The following is a 19,007-nucleotide window of genomic DNA, read 5'->3' on the forward strand; positions in this document are numbered from 1 at the left end:
CCTACAAGCACTTTAAGAAAAGAGCCTGGTAAACTCACTCGTTATTCAGCTGACCCATGACTAAATGAATTGCAGGACCTGACCCTTGAAAAGTTTGCTGTCTCACTTACTAAATCATTTACAAGAGATGAATTTGCAGTAATCTTGTTTTTCACTGAAAGGCTGAAGTATGTGACAGCAGACTGCCGAAAAAGAAGAAAACTGTAGAAACCTCACAAGTGGTCTGTTACTACCAACAACCCCCTTCACACATGCTTTTTATAGCAAGCCACCTGTACAGATTATGCTGCAGTATAACAGATTATTAGCCAAGTTAGTCGGAATTATTATTTTTTTCCTTTAAGCTAGCAATGTATTTTTCACCTCTGCATGTCCTGGTGGAAAAATCAAGGTAATACTGCTGAGCACAGCTTTCGTACTGGCATTCTCCAAACAATAAGACCTTAGCTGGATCTCTGCAAGACGTACAGCCTGCGAATGACTCACAGCTCAGGCACTGGCTGTTGCAAGCTGTGGAAAGACAAAGAAAATAACTGTAATTATTGTTGTATCAGTTAATTGTACAAGGAAAATACGATTTTTTCCTGTAGCTTCTCTACTGTAGGTCCTCTCTGGGACACCCCTACAGAGGCTTCAGTTTCTGCTTCTTACGTCCCTCCTGACAACTGTTAAGTCTCCCTTGATTAGAAAATGACTTCTATGTCTCCTCATAGAACTGTATAACATTGCTCCTAAGTGCTTAAGAGAAGAAGCTAATAAGATCAGTTATGACGGTTCTTTCTCTCCTCTGCCAAATCATGATAAAAGATGGAACTTGAATTCAGATCTCCAAATAAGAACTCTCCTTGTCTCTGTTTGTTGTAGTAGTAGTAGTTGTTGTTCTCTTTAAGCATCTTATGTTTCTAACGATTACAGGTTTAAGTTACAAAGACATCTTTAGAGGCCATAATGTACTGCTACAATCAATTTAGCAATCCTTGGGGGAACCAAAGGCCCACTGAATTTCACCTACTATTTCCTATTTTTGTAGTTGGACACAGTTTGAAATTTTGGAGCTCCAGAAAGCAAAGAGAAAGGCCAGGGGAAAAAAAAATAATTCAGGAATGTACTGAATCTAGGATCAAAGTCCAGGGGTTCAGAGTATTTCAGCTTACCTCTTTGATGTCCAGGGTAAGAATTTCCCAGAGCCAGAGCTCTTAGCTCATTCACAGCAGAGAGTGTAATAGTACTATGAAGTACTATTCCTCCTAGCACTTTGCCTCTATGCACTGAAAGCCCACTCTAATACTGGTGAGACAAAACTCCGCAAAAATAATCAACTGCTTCCAAAGGTGCACAGCACATCGCAACTGCATGAGGACAAAACTCATGTCTGCTTTACACAAACAACTGTAATTGCCCTGCTGACAAATACTTCAGCGGCACATGCAAAAGGACCGTTAGATACCTAATCAAGCAGTAGTGAGCACTGCTAACTCCATGTGCAGTCAGAATCTTTGCCCAAGTCCAATTCTGTATTTATGATAAATCAGTCAATTTCTGAAGACCCAACTCCAAACATTTAAGCTGAAGAATAAAGCTTAGCCGACCATTTTTAATGAAAATACAAAATGAAACAAAATCTCTCACAGGATTTAACACAGCAACAGTGCAGATATTAAAAGAGATATGCTATTTTTGGAAATTCATTTCCATTAGTTACACTATTTATGGAAATTAATTTCCCTCTGCTTTTAATTCAGGTTTGAGTTTTATAACCACCAACCTCAAAATGCAGAAACATAGCTGAAAATACCCACCTTGCTCTTGTTGAAACTCAATCCAATGTGCCCTTCAAAATAATTACTTGTTTTATCTTGTCTCAATAATGTCACAGAAGGCCTGTATTTTGTTGAGGTACAAATGTACTTCTAACAAAATGTTTTCTCAAAGAATCCAGCAATTGTTTTCAGGTGCTCTAGTGCCAATCTTATTTCACCTAACTTCAGAATATTATATGGAATAATTACTATTCATGAAGTGCTATGAAAAGCCAACTATTAAAAGTATGGCAAAACATACCACATGAAGTACAAATATAGAGAAATCAAGTTACCCAAAGAAATATTCCTGAACAGTAAGCAAAAACTATATTTGAAAGCAATCACATCTGTTTATCAGCATGACTCCATATCTACATTTTTAAACCCAAGAAAAGCTTGTTAAGTTTTGCATTGTTCCTCAGCCAGTAGGTCAATGAGCTTAGAAGTATCTTAGAGAGCAAATACATACACTCAGCATCTCTCTCAACTCCATTCCAAACCTGAGTTCCTCAAAAGCTCAATGTGATTCAAATAAACTTTGAAGGGAGACCAAATTTCTCAGCCTAAGAGCCAATCTCTGATTAAACAATCTTCATTACCTCTAAGTGGTAGTTTCTCAGCAGCCTGGGACAGTTTATATCTACACTGCTTATCAGCAGTACTTCACATAAAAAGGCACAAGTGACAATTGGAATGACAAGAATCCATTGCACCAACACACTTTGCCCTGAGCCTCCTGTCACAAGCATTACCTGCACTTCTTAAAAAGCCATTTTCCAGCTAGGAGATTAGAAATGTCTCCTTGTAGTGAGTTTGCTTGCAAAAATCTATTTGCATTTGAGCTACTAAACCAAATTCAGGAAGGGCACAGTTCTCACGAACATTCCACTTCTACCAAGATGTCCTGGGGAGGCCTATCAGTAGGAAAGTTTTCATTAGGAAAGGACATTTTCATTAGGAAGGGGGCTATTCTGGAGTAGTGATAAGAAACTCTATACAGCAAGAAGGAACAGTAAACATCTTGTAGAGCTGATATGAAAATAGGCAAGGCAGTGAGAATCCTGTGCTTCTGGGTTTTTTTATTCCTTTTCGTTACTTTCCTGTTTTTTATTACTAAACAGCCTTTTTTCTGTCAACTGAAGAATAGTACAAACTCTTCCAGCTATTTCCTTGAACTTATGCAAGGTGTCTCCATTTCTGCTGATATGATAGAAATAATAGTTTCAGGAGAAAAATATATATCAACAAAAGGCAGGTAAAGCTGACAACCATATCAGTTTCCTCCTACAGGACTCATCACTAAAGAAATTAGGTCTAAAGAGGATGAGACTGATACCTGCTCTCAGTGCAGTGCAATAGAGTTATTCTATCATAAATCAGAGTACTTTAAATTAGTGTAACACATCTGAGTGTTCAGGTTCAGAGCAAGCAAACCATTTAAGAACTCATTTATTTTTAGACACGTGTACTATAGTGGATCAATTCAAGCAAGTGTTTTAATATTTTTTATGTCTCTGAGCTATAAAATTTAGCATTTTGGAACATCAAGTCCAATAATTATGTGAGGAATAACTCAACTGATGTCAAGGCCAGAGAAAACAGAATAATAAAGGTAAAGAAACACCTGGGTGATTCACAAGGTATGACAGCAGGCATAGGAGAAAATATTATTGGACTTAACATCAGATCAATTACATCAGCTCATCAGATGGTAAAAATATCACAGGTTAGCTATGTCAGCCAGGGATGCGTCTATTAGGTTGCACCTAATTTCTACTGGAGTTTTCACCAGTGGCAAAACTTGCCCTAAATGCTGAGGTCTTAGCAGAGCTAATACATCAGTGATCTTCCACAGCAGGTACTGGCAGGCAGTACTGTGAGGAGGGGGTTACTCAGTAAGAATTGATTAGAACTGGTCTAACCATGTCAGGTTTTCAAAATAAATAAATAAAATAAAATAAAAAGGAGTCCTGGAGTCCACCAGTTCTTTTGGCCACTGCTCTACGTACTGCCTAGACAAAGGAGCCTTACACAAGCTGTCTAGCAGATTTTTACCATGAAATCCAAGGTCTCCTGTCTCTGAAGTCAGTAACAAAACTGCAACTGTGCTTCAATCTAAAGCATTCTGTAGGCTCTGCATCTCACGTAGCTAATCACTTCTGCCAACTCGCTGAATTTTCAGGCACCTGAAGTCTTCTTCTGGCAATAGGAACAGTAGCAAAGGAGCAAGAAACCACATCTTGGTGATTACCAATATGGTAATATGTTGTGGAAAGGACAGATGGCTTGGAGAGAGAAACTCACGTTTGCAGGTCTGGCTCTCATCTCTGTAGTATCCTGGGGAACAGACTGGAACACACATGCTGGTGTGGGACAGAACCAGGCTGCTGTTGCAGGAAGAGCAGGAAAAAGGGCCTCTGCCGCTGCAGGTCTTGCATGAGGGGTGACATCCTGCAGGGACAGCAAGGGCAAATGTTTTTGTTCAAAGAAACGTAGGTCTTTAAATTTCACGAGGTCCAGCAGAAGCATTCTCAGAGACCAAGCACAGCAATACTAAGTTTCCAAAGTTCTCACTAAATTATAAGACAGCTACTGGTGCTCAGCACTCAGTAGCAGCCTTACAACCACCTTCAACCTGTTGGAGCTCTCCTTTACACTAGAGGCCCTTTATAACCACTTTATACCAGTGAATTAAGCAGCTCTAACACCGTACCAGTACCACAACTGTTCCCCCCAGAATGTGACGGAGAACTTAAATGAGTTTTATCCATGCTTTATGTGCCATGTGCACTAGCTCTCTCCCCTTCCTCTCTTCTTCTGCTCTCTTTTTACATGTTCCTCTTCTCATCTATCTTCCCTTCCCTTTAGGGACACATTAATAACCCTACTGGATCAGATCAACCTTCTCATGCTTCTCCTCATCTATTTTCAGGTCAGTTCATCCTGAGCCTGATGTGTTTCATCTATTTAGAATCCCACCAAGTGCTTTTCTGACTTTTTCACATATCTGAGATGACTTACATCCATCCCTTCAGCAGGAGTGGCACAAGTACCACCTATTGCAAGAAGCAGCACTGAAAGACAGTGAATTGTCAATCTCTATGCACCCTCTTCCCATTTCACTTGTGATTTTGTAGACCTCCATCACATCCTCTCCAGCAAGTCATCTCTTTTCCAGGTTGAAGAGCTGTAGTCTGCTCAGTTATTCGCTGTCCAGAAACCATCTGCTGCCCTTCCCTGAAGCTTGTTCAGTTCTACTGCTTCCTGTTCAAGATGACCAGAACTGTTCATAGTACTCAACATCTTCAGTCAGCAGCAGAAGGAACTCCTCTATTTCTATGCTCCTTTTATACTAAATCCTGACATTTGATTTGTTTTTTCAATGTTGCTGGACACCGATGTGACATTTCCACAGTGATCGATCACTGCCACTGCAAGGATGCCGTCATTTTGTTTGAAAAACTAGAAATAATCTGCAATACTCTATGTTCAGATTAAGACGCACTGGGCTCCGTGGGCCATGTAACAAGGAAAGTAACCCAATTCTTTCTAGGAAGAGTCTAAGAAACATAGAACAGCACAAAGATGAAAATACAAGACCATAAACAACAACAAAAACTGCAGCAGTCTCAGGGATAGGTGAAGGTCCAAAAAGCTAGAGAACAGATCATGTTATCAATCTATCTTCACCTACACAGCCAGAGCACTGCATCTACCAGGCATGCAAGCTGATGAAACTCTTTTGTTGTGTTTGAGCCTGCTAGGAATGATTGCCTTTGGACCATTATTGCAGTGAGGTAATGCTCAATGAACATCAGGCAACCTGCAAGAAGATCCTAGCTAGAATGACACTCCACTCCAGATTGCAGACTTCTGGAAAAGTTGCTAACATTAACAGGTCTGTCTTTTATGAGCAGAAGTTGTATGGCCCCTTGCAGCACATGTCTAGAAATGGTCTTAAAGGACCAGTATCCCAGAACTGAGTCCCCCACACAAATTGGAGACTCAGTGATGGGCACATGAAAAGCCTCTGTTTGAAATTATCCTTGATTGTGGTTAAATAGCCCATCTACTTCTAGGAGTAACTTCAAGGCAGCTGTTCCTACACAGAATACAGAGCACTGTCACACTATTCTCTGGGCCGCTGCTTTCGAGAGATGGGACTTACCAGAGAGATACAGAAACTCACCTCCATCTCTTCCTCACAAGCACACTGCTATCTGGTACTTGTTACAGTATTGTAACAGTGGGCAGGTATTGTAACAGTGGGCTACCTCTCACTAGCCTCAGTACGTGCTCAAGACAGTGGAGCAGTGTTGGCCTTAAAGAACTCACTGTCTAAAAACACAGATGAAGGACCGCACAGTGACAGTGTCCCCAGCCATCCAGCATAAATGTGAGCCAGGAAGGTCACCACCAGGCTCCACTGCAATGTCTGCTCACTGGACCAGGCTTCTCTTCTGAGGAGGAGCCATTTCACGGCTCCATATCCATATCCCAATCTCACAGGGATTCAGACAGATCCTGCTACCTTGCTGCTACTTGTGGCTTCCATAAGGGCTACTCACTTTTGCAGGCACCGTTCTCCACATAGTACCCCACTGGACAGTCAGGAACGCAGTGATCCCCCAGCAGCAAGTGACGGGCATTCTGACACTTCAGGCATATGCTGCCGGTGTCCCGCAGGTTGGCCACGCACTGATGGCACAAAGGATGGCAGTCTAAAGGAAGCAGGGAATAACAGATACTGTGACCACAGATGAACAAAACAGAACTGTCATGGTGAAACACACCACCAAGAACTCAAGGACCACATTAGGGAAGTTACTTTCAAGCCCCTTACTGCTCTTCGGTGTACAAGGGCTGAGATCAGGTGCTAAACATTGCACTTCCAGATCTTTGCAAGAGGGATGATCTGCATTCAAGGAGCATTCCTTTCCCTTTGCCCTCATTTCCACCTTATATTATTTTCTTCTTGGGTATTGTGGTCTCTTCACTTAGCCTCAGTAAATACACAGTTTGAATATTCTCTGCATCTCTCCTGCCCCATTCAAGCACCAAGCATCTTCCCTCCCCTCCTTCCTTAAACTAATTTGGGAAAGCTTTGTCAGAAGCCAGTCTGAAGTGCCCTACTTTCCCCAGTCCTCTCTTTGATTTTTAGGTATGTCCACCTACAAGTTTCTCTAACAAAACTACGTTGCCAGCAATAGGCATTCACTCCCCTTTGTTCCTACCCCTTAAAAATGAAGAATACTACCTGGATAGACTATTTCCTTCTCCTATAGTTCATAACATTCAGACTTTCCCACACAAATGAGACATCCATATCCCAAAAGGCCACAGCATACCTCAAAGCCAAGCCAAAAGTGGAATTTAGAGTTGCATGAGTGCCTCAAAACCTTTCCTTTTTTCTTTTTTTCCCAGCAGCACAGAAACTTATGTCTCCTGACCTCTATCTGAACTTGGGTGTTTCAAAAGGTTTTACAACAAGCCTTTTGTATGCACAACAGGGCAGTGTAAGGCAACCTGGAAGCCAAATTAATCCTCATTACGGTAATTCAGAAAATTATAAAGGAAATGACGACTATCTTGAAAGAAATGTAATAATGAGGCTTGATTCTAGTACTTGGCCTCTTGTCAGATTTCTACTGAAGGTTCAACTTTCTGTCTTTTGTCTCTCCTGAGAGCATTACTACAGATTGTCAGGCAATCGAATTTTACAAGCTGAAGACAAGGTCACATAGGAGTTCCAGGGAATTCTGCATCTATACCTGCAAGAATGCAACAACAACTAGTATCTAACCCTAGCCTGATTTCTCCTAAATGTTACACACAGACAAGTCTTTCCAGACACTAGGGAGAAAGGGAGAAAGCACAGGTGCAGCTCAGAAATAAATACAATCCCAACAACATACAGTATCCAAGGTCCTTAAAGCAGTTGCCTCCTTCCCCTCCTGACTTCACATAGCATGTAACCTATGTAGTCTCTGCTCCCCTGACCTTGTTGATGGGAAACTAACAGCCAGAGGGGAGGTAAAGGTGAGCAAGAATAAAGACTAGCAGTAGGACAGCAACCCTGTAACTTCTCATTCCATCGGTCAGGACAGTGATAATAAGAGCAAAGCAGCATATGCGGTGGTGCTCCTGCATTTAGTGACAAACCTCAAAATCTCCTGCTTACAGGCGTTATCACACTGCAGCTTCCTGACTCTGTACAGAAGAACTCAATACCCACGGTGTCATCGCAAAGAGCATGCAAAACTTCACAACCAAAGTAGGCCAAGGTCCCAAACCTGCACTGACATCAGAGTGCAGAGACCTACATCAGAGTGCATCTACCTACAGCCTCACTGAAGCAAGAAAGTATCTTCTGCCCACATGCAGCTCTCTGTACGTGACAAGGAAGACAAAAATGTCATTCAAAAGGCCCTGAACACCATATGTATCCTGCAAGTACAAGGCTGGAGGGGAGGGAAAGTTTCACATGCTCATACTAAATAAAGTTAACATAATTTCAACTAGTGTCTCATGCTTCCAAGTTCACTCAGCAATACACCAACTCATCTTCTTGTCAAAATAACACTCTTGCTGTTTAATCTCTCACTACAGCCACTGGCAGCAGAGAGTTTTGGCTAAATGCAATATATAATCAAACTCATAACTAGTTCTTCAGTAACCAAGAAGAAAAGAGACTCACGAATGCTCAGTATGTTCCATATACAGAGCATGAAAATGAGAGCAAGAAAACGCTGGAGGTTCAAATAACCAGAATCTACTGTAAATAACTGGACTGTCCCAAAACAATGCTTAAGGCTTAAGTATCTACAAAACCAAGTGCTGTTGCAGTACACTCTTCTCCTCTTTAACACCTCGATCTGAGATCCCATATGTTTAAAGAGGTCTTTTTTTCATTTACTGTTTTATGTCCATACCTCTCTTGTTCCTTTGAAAACTTGGATATCAAAGCACGCACAACACCAAAAAAAAAGGGGGGGGGGGAGAAGAAAAAGAAGAAAAAGACACTTGTGGTGAATTTGAAGGGCCTTGGGGAACTAGTGACAGAAGAAAGAATAACTGAAGGACTTTGTATTGGAAAAGATTATTTAAATTTTTCACAGCAGGCTGCCTTTGAAGGAGCAGGAGCAGAATATTTTCTTTATGCTTCTCAGTAATATCTCACATCCGTATTTGTTTCCTGTTCCTGTCTTCTCCCTGTCAGTCCTCGCCACAACTCAGATGGGATGCAACTCCATGTAGCTAGCTGCTCAAGTGTCAGAGGCCTCACATGCCATGTTTGCTGAAAGTCACTTTGGTTACCCAATTCCTTTAGACTTCTTCCAGTATCCAAAGTGGACTCTTCAGGGTAGGATGTTACCATCCTGCTCACAGTTCAAATGCCTCCCCATTCAAGATTACTAAGCTGTCTCCCACTATCCAGACAAAACTTCTCCCTGCCACCCTTTCAGCCTGTTCTACATTTTTTCTTTGTCAATTCAATCTCCTGTGCAAAATCTTACATATCACTGATCTTCCTATAAAGCAAGTTACATGACATAAAGTATGATATCGTGGGTTCACAGATTTCAATTTTCACAGCTACTGCACCACCATACTCTCTTCAGCTTTTTCTTAGCATGTAAAGAAAAGGTAAAGAAAATAGTGCGCTTCCTATATGGAAAAGTATCTACATCTACATCTATAAAGTTTCACATTATACTTACTAAGGTATGGTATGAGGACTACAACAGGGCACTACTTTAAAACCATGTAATTTGCAGGTGTGTCAGCATGCAAACATTCTGCAATCCTTACAATAAATCCAGAAAGAGAAATCACTGTGGCTGATTCAGCAGGATACCTAGGACTGACTAGCGTTTTTGCTTTGTTGTTTCTTCAGAGGGTGTTTTGCCTCTCTCTTAAAAGAGCTGAAATGGTCTTTGACACCAAAAACTAGTAAGGTGAACTCCTTCTGAAGTGAAATCATGTTTGCAGGGAGATGTCTGCATCTTCTGAAAGGGGTGAGAGCTTCTCTAGGCAGAATAAGGTCCACTTGGATGGTGCTTGGCACAAATGAGTCCAGATTAAAATGGGGAAATGGTCTTCCATTCTCCTTATCTAGCAATTCAGTTGATATTTTTTGTAGGCAATTGTACAGCAGTGACTAAGTGAAGTCAAGTCTCCCTCTTGCTCTACTCGGAAAAACTCCAGCTCTTTTGGATGATATCAATGTCCCTCTAAGAGTACAACAACAACCCATTAATTTTACAAGGAGATGAGTGTATTTCTTGTTGTCAGTGTTCCTACCGGACTTCTAAGAGCAAGGCTGAAAGGTTTGTTATAGGCATCCTCCTAAGTGAGCTCTTCTCATTTGTCTTTGAATATTTTTACAATCACACACAGCCTTAAAAGCAAGCAAGGGCCTGAGCAGTTGAACTCAAGGATTGGGAGTTTCCTGGCAAAAAGGATGCAAGTCTAAGTTAAGATAAGAACTTGTGGGACACTGTCAGTGAGAGTCTTGATTTTTGTTTTGTGCCAACTACCCCTTCTACCAATTCTTTTACAAAGACCTTTGCATCTGTTTACTCCTCAGCTGAGAACCCAGTGGAGCTCTGTCCGTTAACTCCTTGCTTCATCTGCTGCGCGGTCCCTCTGCATGTTCCTAGCTGTCCTTCCACTAAGTCAGGAAAAGAGCGAGGAGGAAGCCTCAAGACAGGCACATGACTTTTTCAAAGCAGGAAAGCAAGACCAGGGTTTTATTAGCAGAACAATAGTTTTAATGTTGGTGCTATTTCTAGATTGTTAACCGCCACACTTCCAGAAGCTAAACTTGTCTCAGATGAACAGCTAAGAGAGGGAGAGAGAAATTAAATAATATTTACGAAGTGGGAAAACACAAAACTCAGAAGACCTGAGACTCAATAGAGGACAGCTAAAACCAGAAACACACTCCTGTGCACACACTTTAACTACAAAACAAAATTCATAAACTGAGTACTCTTCAGAACACTGGCACAAATTCTTTGTTCCCAAACAGGAGCTTGGAAATTCACTGATCTTTTAATATCTGGTGCCATTTCATCATTCCTCTGCTTACATTTGAAATGCTTATTTGATAAACTGCTAAAAACAAAACTTTTTTTTTTTTCCTATTAACAAGGTCAATGTTCCAGTCCTCATTCAGGTAACATGTACAATAAAAACATTCATTCACAGGCAATGGTTTCAAGTGACAGTTGGTTTTCTCCAGCCTCTATGAAAGATTTTTCCCTGCAGGTCCATGAAGTACAACAGGTGGCTATAATGCACAGCAGTCCCTATAAACCAAAACACAGTTCTGTCTGGAGGATCAGGAATTGTAGCTAGATTAGAAGATAACTGTAAAATAATGATTGCTTTGGGAAAAAAGGAAAAAGCTTTGTTAAATTCTGATGCAAATCACGTATTATACAAATGTCAGGGGTTTCACTGTTTTCTTTTATGGGACAGCTGCTCTTTAACTGGTAATTAATAACTTGGCAAAGCAAATTTAGCATTTCAATCAGTGCTGAATGAGGCAAATGAGTGAAATTTAACAGCTTGGATGTGGAGCTCTTTATCTGTTGCAAAACTAGCAACACTTATCATATGCTTAAACATCAGACATAAATTTGGCACAAGGACAACACAGTTTAAACCGGAAATCAAAGACCAAAGCACAACTTTTTTTTTTTTAAAGGTAACAAATAAATATTCCACTATGAGAATCTTTAAAACTTCAGTTTGAGGACCTTTAAAACTTCAGTTAGACCAAGAAGCATCACTGCATCTATGTGCAAGAGCACATAGACATTAGTGGTCCACCAGTTATGAAGATCAAGCAAAAATTTATACTGGCCTCTACCACAGGAGTGACACAAGTCAGTCACACAGCAAGCCTAAGGTCAGAGCCAGGAAGAGGAAAGATGTCTCCTTTTGCTCTTACTACCATTGTACCTACGAAGCCTTCTCTCCTGTTTCTGAGAGCATAGAAACATTACTGACGCTCAGTGACTCCAGCCACTGCGAACCAAGTCTTGAAAATGCGTTTCGGCCTTGAGAAGACGACTCTGTAGTGCCTGAGGTTCTTGGCCTACTCGGCTTTGAAATAAAGCTTGCTTAATTTGCAAGAAAAGGATGCATTACCAGACTGCAATTGCTTTGGAGTCCAGAAAGCCAGGTAAGGTCCTTTCCAGGCAATCCATCACTGTCAGCATAGAGAATCTCCAGGTCAAACCATGCCCTCCACAATGCCCGAGTGACCCCTCTGTTTCCAATTTCTAGTCCTCATTACTGCCAGGCACCCTGATGTCTGCTTAATCACCTGATATTTGGAGAGTACATTTATTGCTCCATGACACCTCACCGAACGTGCAGGAAGCAGCAGCCTGAAAGGAATAATTAAAGCACATAGCACGAAGGAAGCAGCGAAGAAAACCCTTCTCAGGAACAGTCTTTGTTTGTGATAAATGATACTATGTATTTTTTTTAAAAAAATAAAACTTGCATCTGTATTTCTTGAGACCTTTTCACAGGAAGCATAATGAAAAATAATGGGAAAATAAGGTGGAAGAAATAAAGAGCGTACAGCTAAGATGTTACAGGACATTAATAAGCATTGTTATCTTCCCTGAAATTTTACAGGACAGAGACAGCTTGTGATACTGAAATGCTGAGATGCTGGGTAATTTCCATACTGTGATCACTAGTCTGTATGAACCAGCTTGATTCCCCAGTCTGACTTCTTGTATACCTAAGGAGCTGTACAATACTTCTGAGACATTTTCCTACTCCTCAGATATCTCATTCCCTCCTCTTTTTGTCTGTACTACAATCAGGTAAAACAGTAACTGTTGGTTAAAAAGAAGATGAAGAAATAGGTCATTAAATTAACCTGTGGAGAGCAAAGAAACGAGCCTTTTGTTAAAAAAAAAAAGGCAAAAACACACACACACACACACACGTAAACAAAAACAAGTCTGTGTGAAGGGGAGTTATCTAGACAACACTGAGAATGATTGCTTCTCAATGGATGTATTTTGTCTATTGCATTTTTTCCCTTTTCTTAAGCTTATCCACTTTGGAACTATTCAGCGTGGCATAAGCCTCACACACTGTATCTTTTCTTTGATAAAGAAAAAAAAAGTGGTTTGATAAAGCTCAAAAATTGTTGGAGAGGTTCCCAGGATACATTTATATATGTCCACATGATGGATTAAAACCGATTTATCTTCTTAAAAAGGTAAATGCAATTACTGACTTCTGACAATAGGCTTGAGTGTAGGCACAGAACACTCACGGAGTATAACCCCTGTGTATAAATTTTATTATCACCCAAAAATGCACAAGCAATCCTAGCTGTACCAGCTTTTCCATAGGGCCCTGTAAGTTGCCCCACATAACAAATATTCCCTTAATTTAATTTGCTCTGTGCCAGACCTAAGCAGCTTTCCTGGCTCTGGGTCCACCAAACTTGGCTCTGCTCTCAGAGGAGACCCTGTTTCTGGCCACTGCCAGGTAGCAAAACCTCAGATATTACACACATCTGGGACTGCTCCTTCCTGCAGGGCAAGGTGGTGCCCTTTTGTTTCAGTGTGGCTGCAGGGAACAAGGAAAGCAAGTGCCCTGTCTTTGCAGAGCGCAGGATGTTCTCAAACTGGAAGACCAGGGAATACAGTGACAGGCTGTAAAGCTCAGACTGGAGCAAGACACAGTTAAGTACGTTTTGGTGACCAGAGAGCGAGCAGTGCACAACCAAAGGCGAGCACATCACTGAAGAGAGCAGAGCTGTAGCCCATCCTATTGTTAATAATTTATTTGTTACAGCATCATTAACCATGTGAATGCTCCACTGATTCCCAAAAGTACCCAACCGTAAGTGTGATCTCAAGCCTTCACCAAACCAAGCAGCAACAAGCCTGGCAAAAACAGTCTTCTCTCTCCCTCCTTCCTGCCCTATACAATTCACAATTGGCTTCACACAGCTCTAGTGAAGATATGCACAGCCGCAGAGGCAAGTGGTTTCGCTACACAGTGTTTACACTGGAGAATTGACTAATGGTATTCTCATCAATGTGACTTTCTTCTTATAGCAAGCATTTTGATTTCTTCGTGGCGTGTGCTGAAATACCCGGCCACTGCCGCAGAAAGACAATCACTCTGTACTATCCATGCAATCTTCTCTTACCTACCCACACAATATCCCACCAGGTTGAGATACTGCTCTTCCTTGCAGCTAGTCCTGCACTTTCCACCAGCTAGAGTTGCATGGGGATGGCAGGTTACACACTCCAAGTCAGCAGGGCCATGGCATGTCTTGCAGGATGGATGACAGGCTGGATAAGAAAACAAACACTCATTGTTATGCACTCACTATTGCCTACCTTCCACCCTTCCCAGAAACCCAGCCCCTCTAATAATTTTTTACTTCTACATGGACATAAAATGATGTTGATAACAAAAGTGACTGAAGAGTTCTGACTGGGAAGGTTTTGACATTCTCCTTGTAAATAAACAAGATGCAGAAAGAGTTGAAAATTTAAAGCTTTGCTTTTTTTTCTCTTCGTAAATTAAGGTATAGATCTATACAAAATACAGTAATCAGCTTATTTATTCCTCTCTCTAGCATATGCATGTGCATATAGAGTGTTGGATGCAAGGGAGAGTTAAATTAAACATCTTGGGATTATATAAAAATTGTCACGAGTATGAGTTTGATATTTACGAGTAGGGAATCCAGGAGTGAATTCTGTACAAATCCCTCCCAAACTGAAGCCAGTAAAATGTAAATGCCATGCCATCTCATTAGCCACTCTGTGTCTGGCAGAAGCTCAACAAAAGGATTGTAGAGAAAGAGATTAAGATTGCTCAAAAATATTTCACTCAGACTGTTTTTGTATCCTTCTACCTTTAAAGCCAGATGACTTATTTCCATGATTTCCACACTATAGATCAGAGGTACTACAGCTAATGACCTGTAAAAACGTCCTAAAAACTTTATAAAATCTTCTGTGAATAAAAGCACACAACTTCAAAGTCTCCCATCTCAGGACTCCCCCAGACTACAGTCGCTCCCTCTCCACATGGAAGCCGGGGTTCTCACAGTAGCCATCATGTAAGGCTCCTGTGTTTAAGACCTAACACATCAACTCCCACTACCCTCTCAGCTTTTCAGAAATTGTGCCTCGATTCCACTGTTCAGTAAAAGCAAAAGGAAGAGTCAAATATCCAGGCACACCTACATTAACTGAGCCTTGCTGTTCAAAAAATGCAGGAGATCTAAGCTGGCAGCACACAGAAAGCTGCCACTTTCTTGACAGTGAAATTTTGTTCCCAAGATATTTACATAAGCCTGGGATCTGAAGCAGTATAACGCAGCGTTCAGCAGCTACCTCAGCTCCTAGGCAGCAGCACACAACATCAGAATTGATCAATCTTTACAAAGGCTCGCCAAACGAACAGATTTATAGAGTTTTCTCCTGGATGAATATAGATTGAATAAATAGAACAATGGACTTCAGAAGAGTTCCCTCTCTCTAAACTTGAGGCCTCCTGGGGAAGCAACCAATATAACTTCAGTAAATTTCCCCCATTACCAGGACAGATGCGCAGACACTTTATCAGACAAATCTATAAAAAGAAAAAAAAACGACAACTTTCAGCTGACCTTGAAGGGACTGATCAGATTTCAAATGCCTGCCTTTCCTCACCCATTGGCCTCAGCAGCTAATAATGAAGGGCACGTCCCAAATGCCAGCTCCCTGCAAGAGGCACAGGGGATTGAATTGTGGCAGTCACCCTGAAAGTCAGCAGTTGCAATCATCTGCTTAGATGAGATCAAACAGCCTGAATAAAGGCCACATGCTGACTGATGGGCAAGCCTAGGACACAAATAAGTAATGCCGTCCTCCTTCCTAATCAGCCATATCCACAGAAGTAATGTTTTTTCTCCTACATCTGCAGAATTTCCTCCTCCTAAACCCACCCTTACAGTCAGCAGTGGATTAAAAATAAATCTAATTCATATGGACAACATACTTATCTAGACTAATAAAACCAGTTCATGCTTCAGTACTATTCAGCATGTTAAAGAGCTCTTTGCCCACAATATGCTAGCTAAGAACAGTACCTAAGCTCATTGAAATAAAAAGCAAAATATTTTCAGGAAACCAATCCAGGGGAGCAAAACTGATTATAATTTCTGTTTCAACGTGTACGCCTTCCTCCCATTAGGGGATTTCGTTTCCTGAAAGTGGACTTTACTTCTCCCCTGAAAAGACTTAAACAGCTGCATATAATCTCACAGCATCTCTATGCTGAGAAATGCACTACAAAATGTGCACGCAGTAAAACTCATGGTTTAAGCTGCAGGTGCCTGCACTATGCACTCACAGTAGCAGTGATCTTCGTGGCTGAACAGCCCCTCTGGGCACTCGGAGAGGCACCGGCCTTCAAGCAGGACATGGGAAGATGGACAAGTCGTACAGTCCTGGGAAGTGCTCCCCATGCAGCCTGCACAGGAGGAGTGGCACTCTGCAGGAAAGGGATAAACAGAGAGACAGAGAGAGCCAAATTGTTTTCTAGCTTATCTCTGCTGTTTCTGTCTTAAGAGTCCAGCTAGATTGCTTTCTCCCCTAAGAAACAAGACAGCATTTGCTTTATAGGATTCTCTGCTTGTGAAATGCAAAAAGGGCAAAAGGGCTAAGGCTGTACAGCATACTTCTTGAAGATAAGGAGCAACCACAAATAGCTGCATATTTAATCTGTCTTTGCATCCATGCAATTCATTCCTGAATTTCTAAAGCAGAAAGCTGAGATGCACAACGCCGCGCAATACCTATTGCCTGCCTTTAAGAGCTCTGGGCTCCTGCCAGCTGACCAGGGGTTGAAATCAGCTCTTGCTATCACCCTACAGTTACCCCAAGAGACGTTTTCTATCAAGCTCCTTGGTAGGCTTAGGTCACCATCCATCCTGGAGCAGTAACAGTGGCAGACTCATCACCTGACTTCGTAACTAACAAACTACTGCACCCTCACTAAAAGGGCTATTCAGGAAAAAAAAGAAGAGAATAAGTAAGGTGCAGAGTTGAAATGATAGATTCCTTCACCTTGGCCTTTACTGCTCCTGATCCTAAAACAAGCCGGCTTAAACTAATAGTCTGATTAAATAAATATATAACTGTTTAGCTAAAAGAACCAATATTTTTTAGAACAGAGCTTTAGAAGGACATGTGGAGAAATATTTCTGTGGATTCCTGAAAAGTTCACAACCATGCAAGCAAAACTTTCAAAGTTAATGCTTTAACCTGCACATGAACACATTTTTATTTTGAATAGATATTGCAGGTGTAGTATACATCTGTTGTGGGTTTACATTCTCGAAAAGGTGCATCTATATGCTTTGCACAAATTCAAAGCTTGAAATATTGAATCTTCACACTCTTTTGCAATAAATCAAACAACTATTCTAAAGCCATTACTGATACAGTAGAGCTAATAACACATGGGGCTGTGTCGGCATTCTTGTCCAACGACGTAATCTAGCACTGTTGCTGAACTCTGCTTAGGCCTGTTTGTGCAGATTCGTTCATCTGTCTGAAGCAATGGTATATGGGCTTCTTCATTCAGTTTCAATGCCATAACCTAGAGTAAGCCAAGCAAATCCATTACCTGCCAAGAGAGAGGCACTGCATGCAGGAGCCCCAGAACTAGGTCTGGAGCCTCTCCAAGCATGCCAGGAAATATACTGCATGGCAGAGGCTCAGCTGGATAAGGTGCCATCTCTCCATAGGCCTAAACGGGGGTTATGGTACCTCCTGCCAACTGGGGATGCTTCCATATAATTTTGCAAATGAAGAAATACAAAAACTGTGGTGATTCTTCTCCACGCACTTCACAGCAATCTCACAGAGCAAGGAATGGAACTTCACTTAAGGAAAAATGGAAGACAACGTTCTTCATTCATTCTAATCATTTATTCCTACAAAAATTTTCTCTCAGAGCAGTGGGAAACCATGTAAGTGTCCCTAACGCACACCATCTGAGCCTCTCTTCCAAACTCCAGCATTCAGTGTAAAAGCTTCCTATTTGAGATTTCAGGAGAAGTAATGCAGCAATGGCTGAAAGGTGTGCTGAAGCACATCTCAGATGAGCTTTGTCTACAGAAGAGACTGCTGTGGGATGTCTTGACTTGCTGCAAGGGATAATAAGGAGACCACCCAGCATTTTCTGAAAAGGCACTCTCCATTTTCAACTTTAAGGATTGTTTCTGCTCTAACATAAATCAGTGGTAAAAGTTGTATCCTCAACTTCAGTGAAAAGAAGGCTAAGCTGTTACTGTATATTTGAATATAGTCATTTAGAAAGGTAACTTAATCCTTTACTTACAAACTATTGTAGAGCATATTTTCCTTCAAATTTACCACCATATGCCATTCCGAAAGTTATTCGGCTTAAATTTTCATGACTGTCACAAGGCAAACACAAGAGCTCAAAGCATGTAAAAAGTGAACACAGTTTGAGACCACTCCAAACATCTAAAAAGCCCAGTGTTGCCCTGTGCTTAAGGACTTGAGCAAATTGTTCACATCTCTACTCACGTCTGCACACCCCTGTGCTCTCCAGGTAGAACTGGGCTTGGCAGTGAGAGAGGCAAAGGCCATGTACATCTCCTTCCACATGCTGGTCAGGCTGCAGTACATCTGGCACCCTGCACTGCACGCAATGAAAGGCCTCTGGGCCAATGCAGGTGCGACAGGATGGGTGGCAACCTGCCCACAGGTAAGAGAACAGTTAGAGCCACAGCGCTCAGAACAGCTTTCTGAGACAGATGGACAAGGCACAACAACTGTGCAAACTGGAGCATCTTGTCTTAAACATGAGAGAAAACGGGAAGAAAACACTGATTCGGGCCCTCTTGGTGATCCCACTTCTCACTTCTGCATTATCGCAGGCATTCCAACGCTCAAACAGTCAGCAAAGAGCACACAACTACCTTGCAGCAAATCACAGAACCCAGTGCTAAAGAATCTGTTCCAAAAGCACACAGGATGCTGTATTTTCTTTAATGGAGCAGGGGTTTTTAAATAATATTTTGCCATCTATTCCTAAATAAAAAATAATGGTTCTTTCTCTGATTAAATAAAGTACATAAAAATAATGCAGGAAAAAACTCTGCAGTTCTATGCCATA

General features: G+C 41.4%; 1 protein-coding gene across 1 annotated transcript in view; it reads right to left on the reverse strand.

Moving 5' to 3' along the window:
- FRAS1 (Fraser extracellular matrix complex subunit 1) overlaps positions 1–19,007 on the reverse strand; it is a 179,668-nt gene that overhangs the window by 65,968 nt on the left and 94,693 nt on the right. The window contains exons 17-22 of the mRNA XM_062574968.1: positions 18,416–18,586; positions 16,209–16,349; positions 14,009–14,152; positions 6,371–6,523; positions 4,107–4,253; positions 364–510 (exon numbers count right to left, since the gene is read on the reverse strand). Of these exons, the coding sequence (XP_062430952.1) occupies positions 364–510; positions 4,107–4,253; positions 6,371–6,523; positions 14,009–14,152; positions 16,209–16,349; positions 18,416–18,586 (903 nt within the window). The remainder of the gene's footprint in view (positions 1–363; positions 511–4,106; positions 4,254–6,370; positions 6,524–14,008; positions 14,153–16,208; positions 16,350–18,415; positions 18,587–19,007) is intronic.

This window comes from Rhea pennata, chromosome 4 (assembly GCF_028389875.1).
Source record: "Rhea pennata isolate bPtePen1 chromosome 4, bPtePen1.pri, whole genome shotgun sequence".
In the NCBI taxonomy this organism is placed as follows: Eukaryota; Metazoa; Chordata; class Aves; order Rheiformes; family Rheidae; genus Rhea; species Rhea pennata.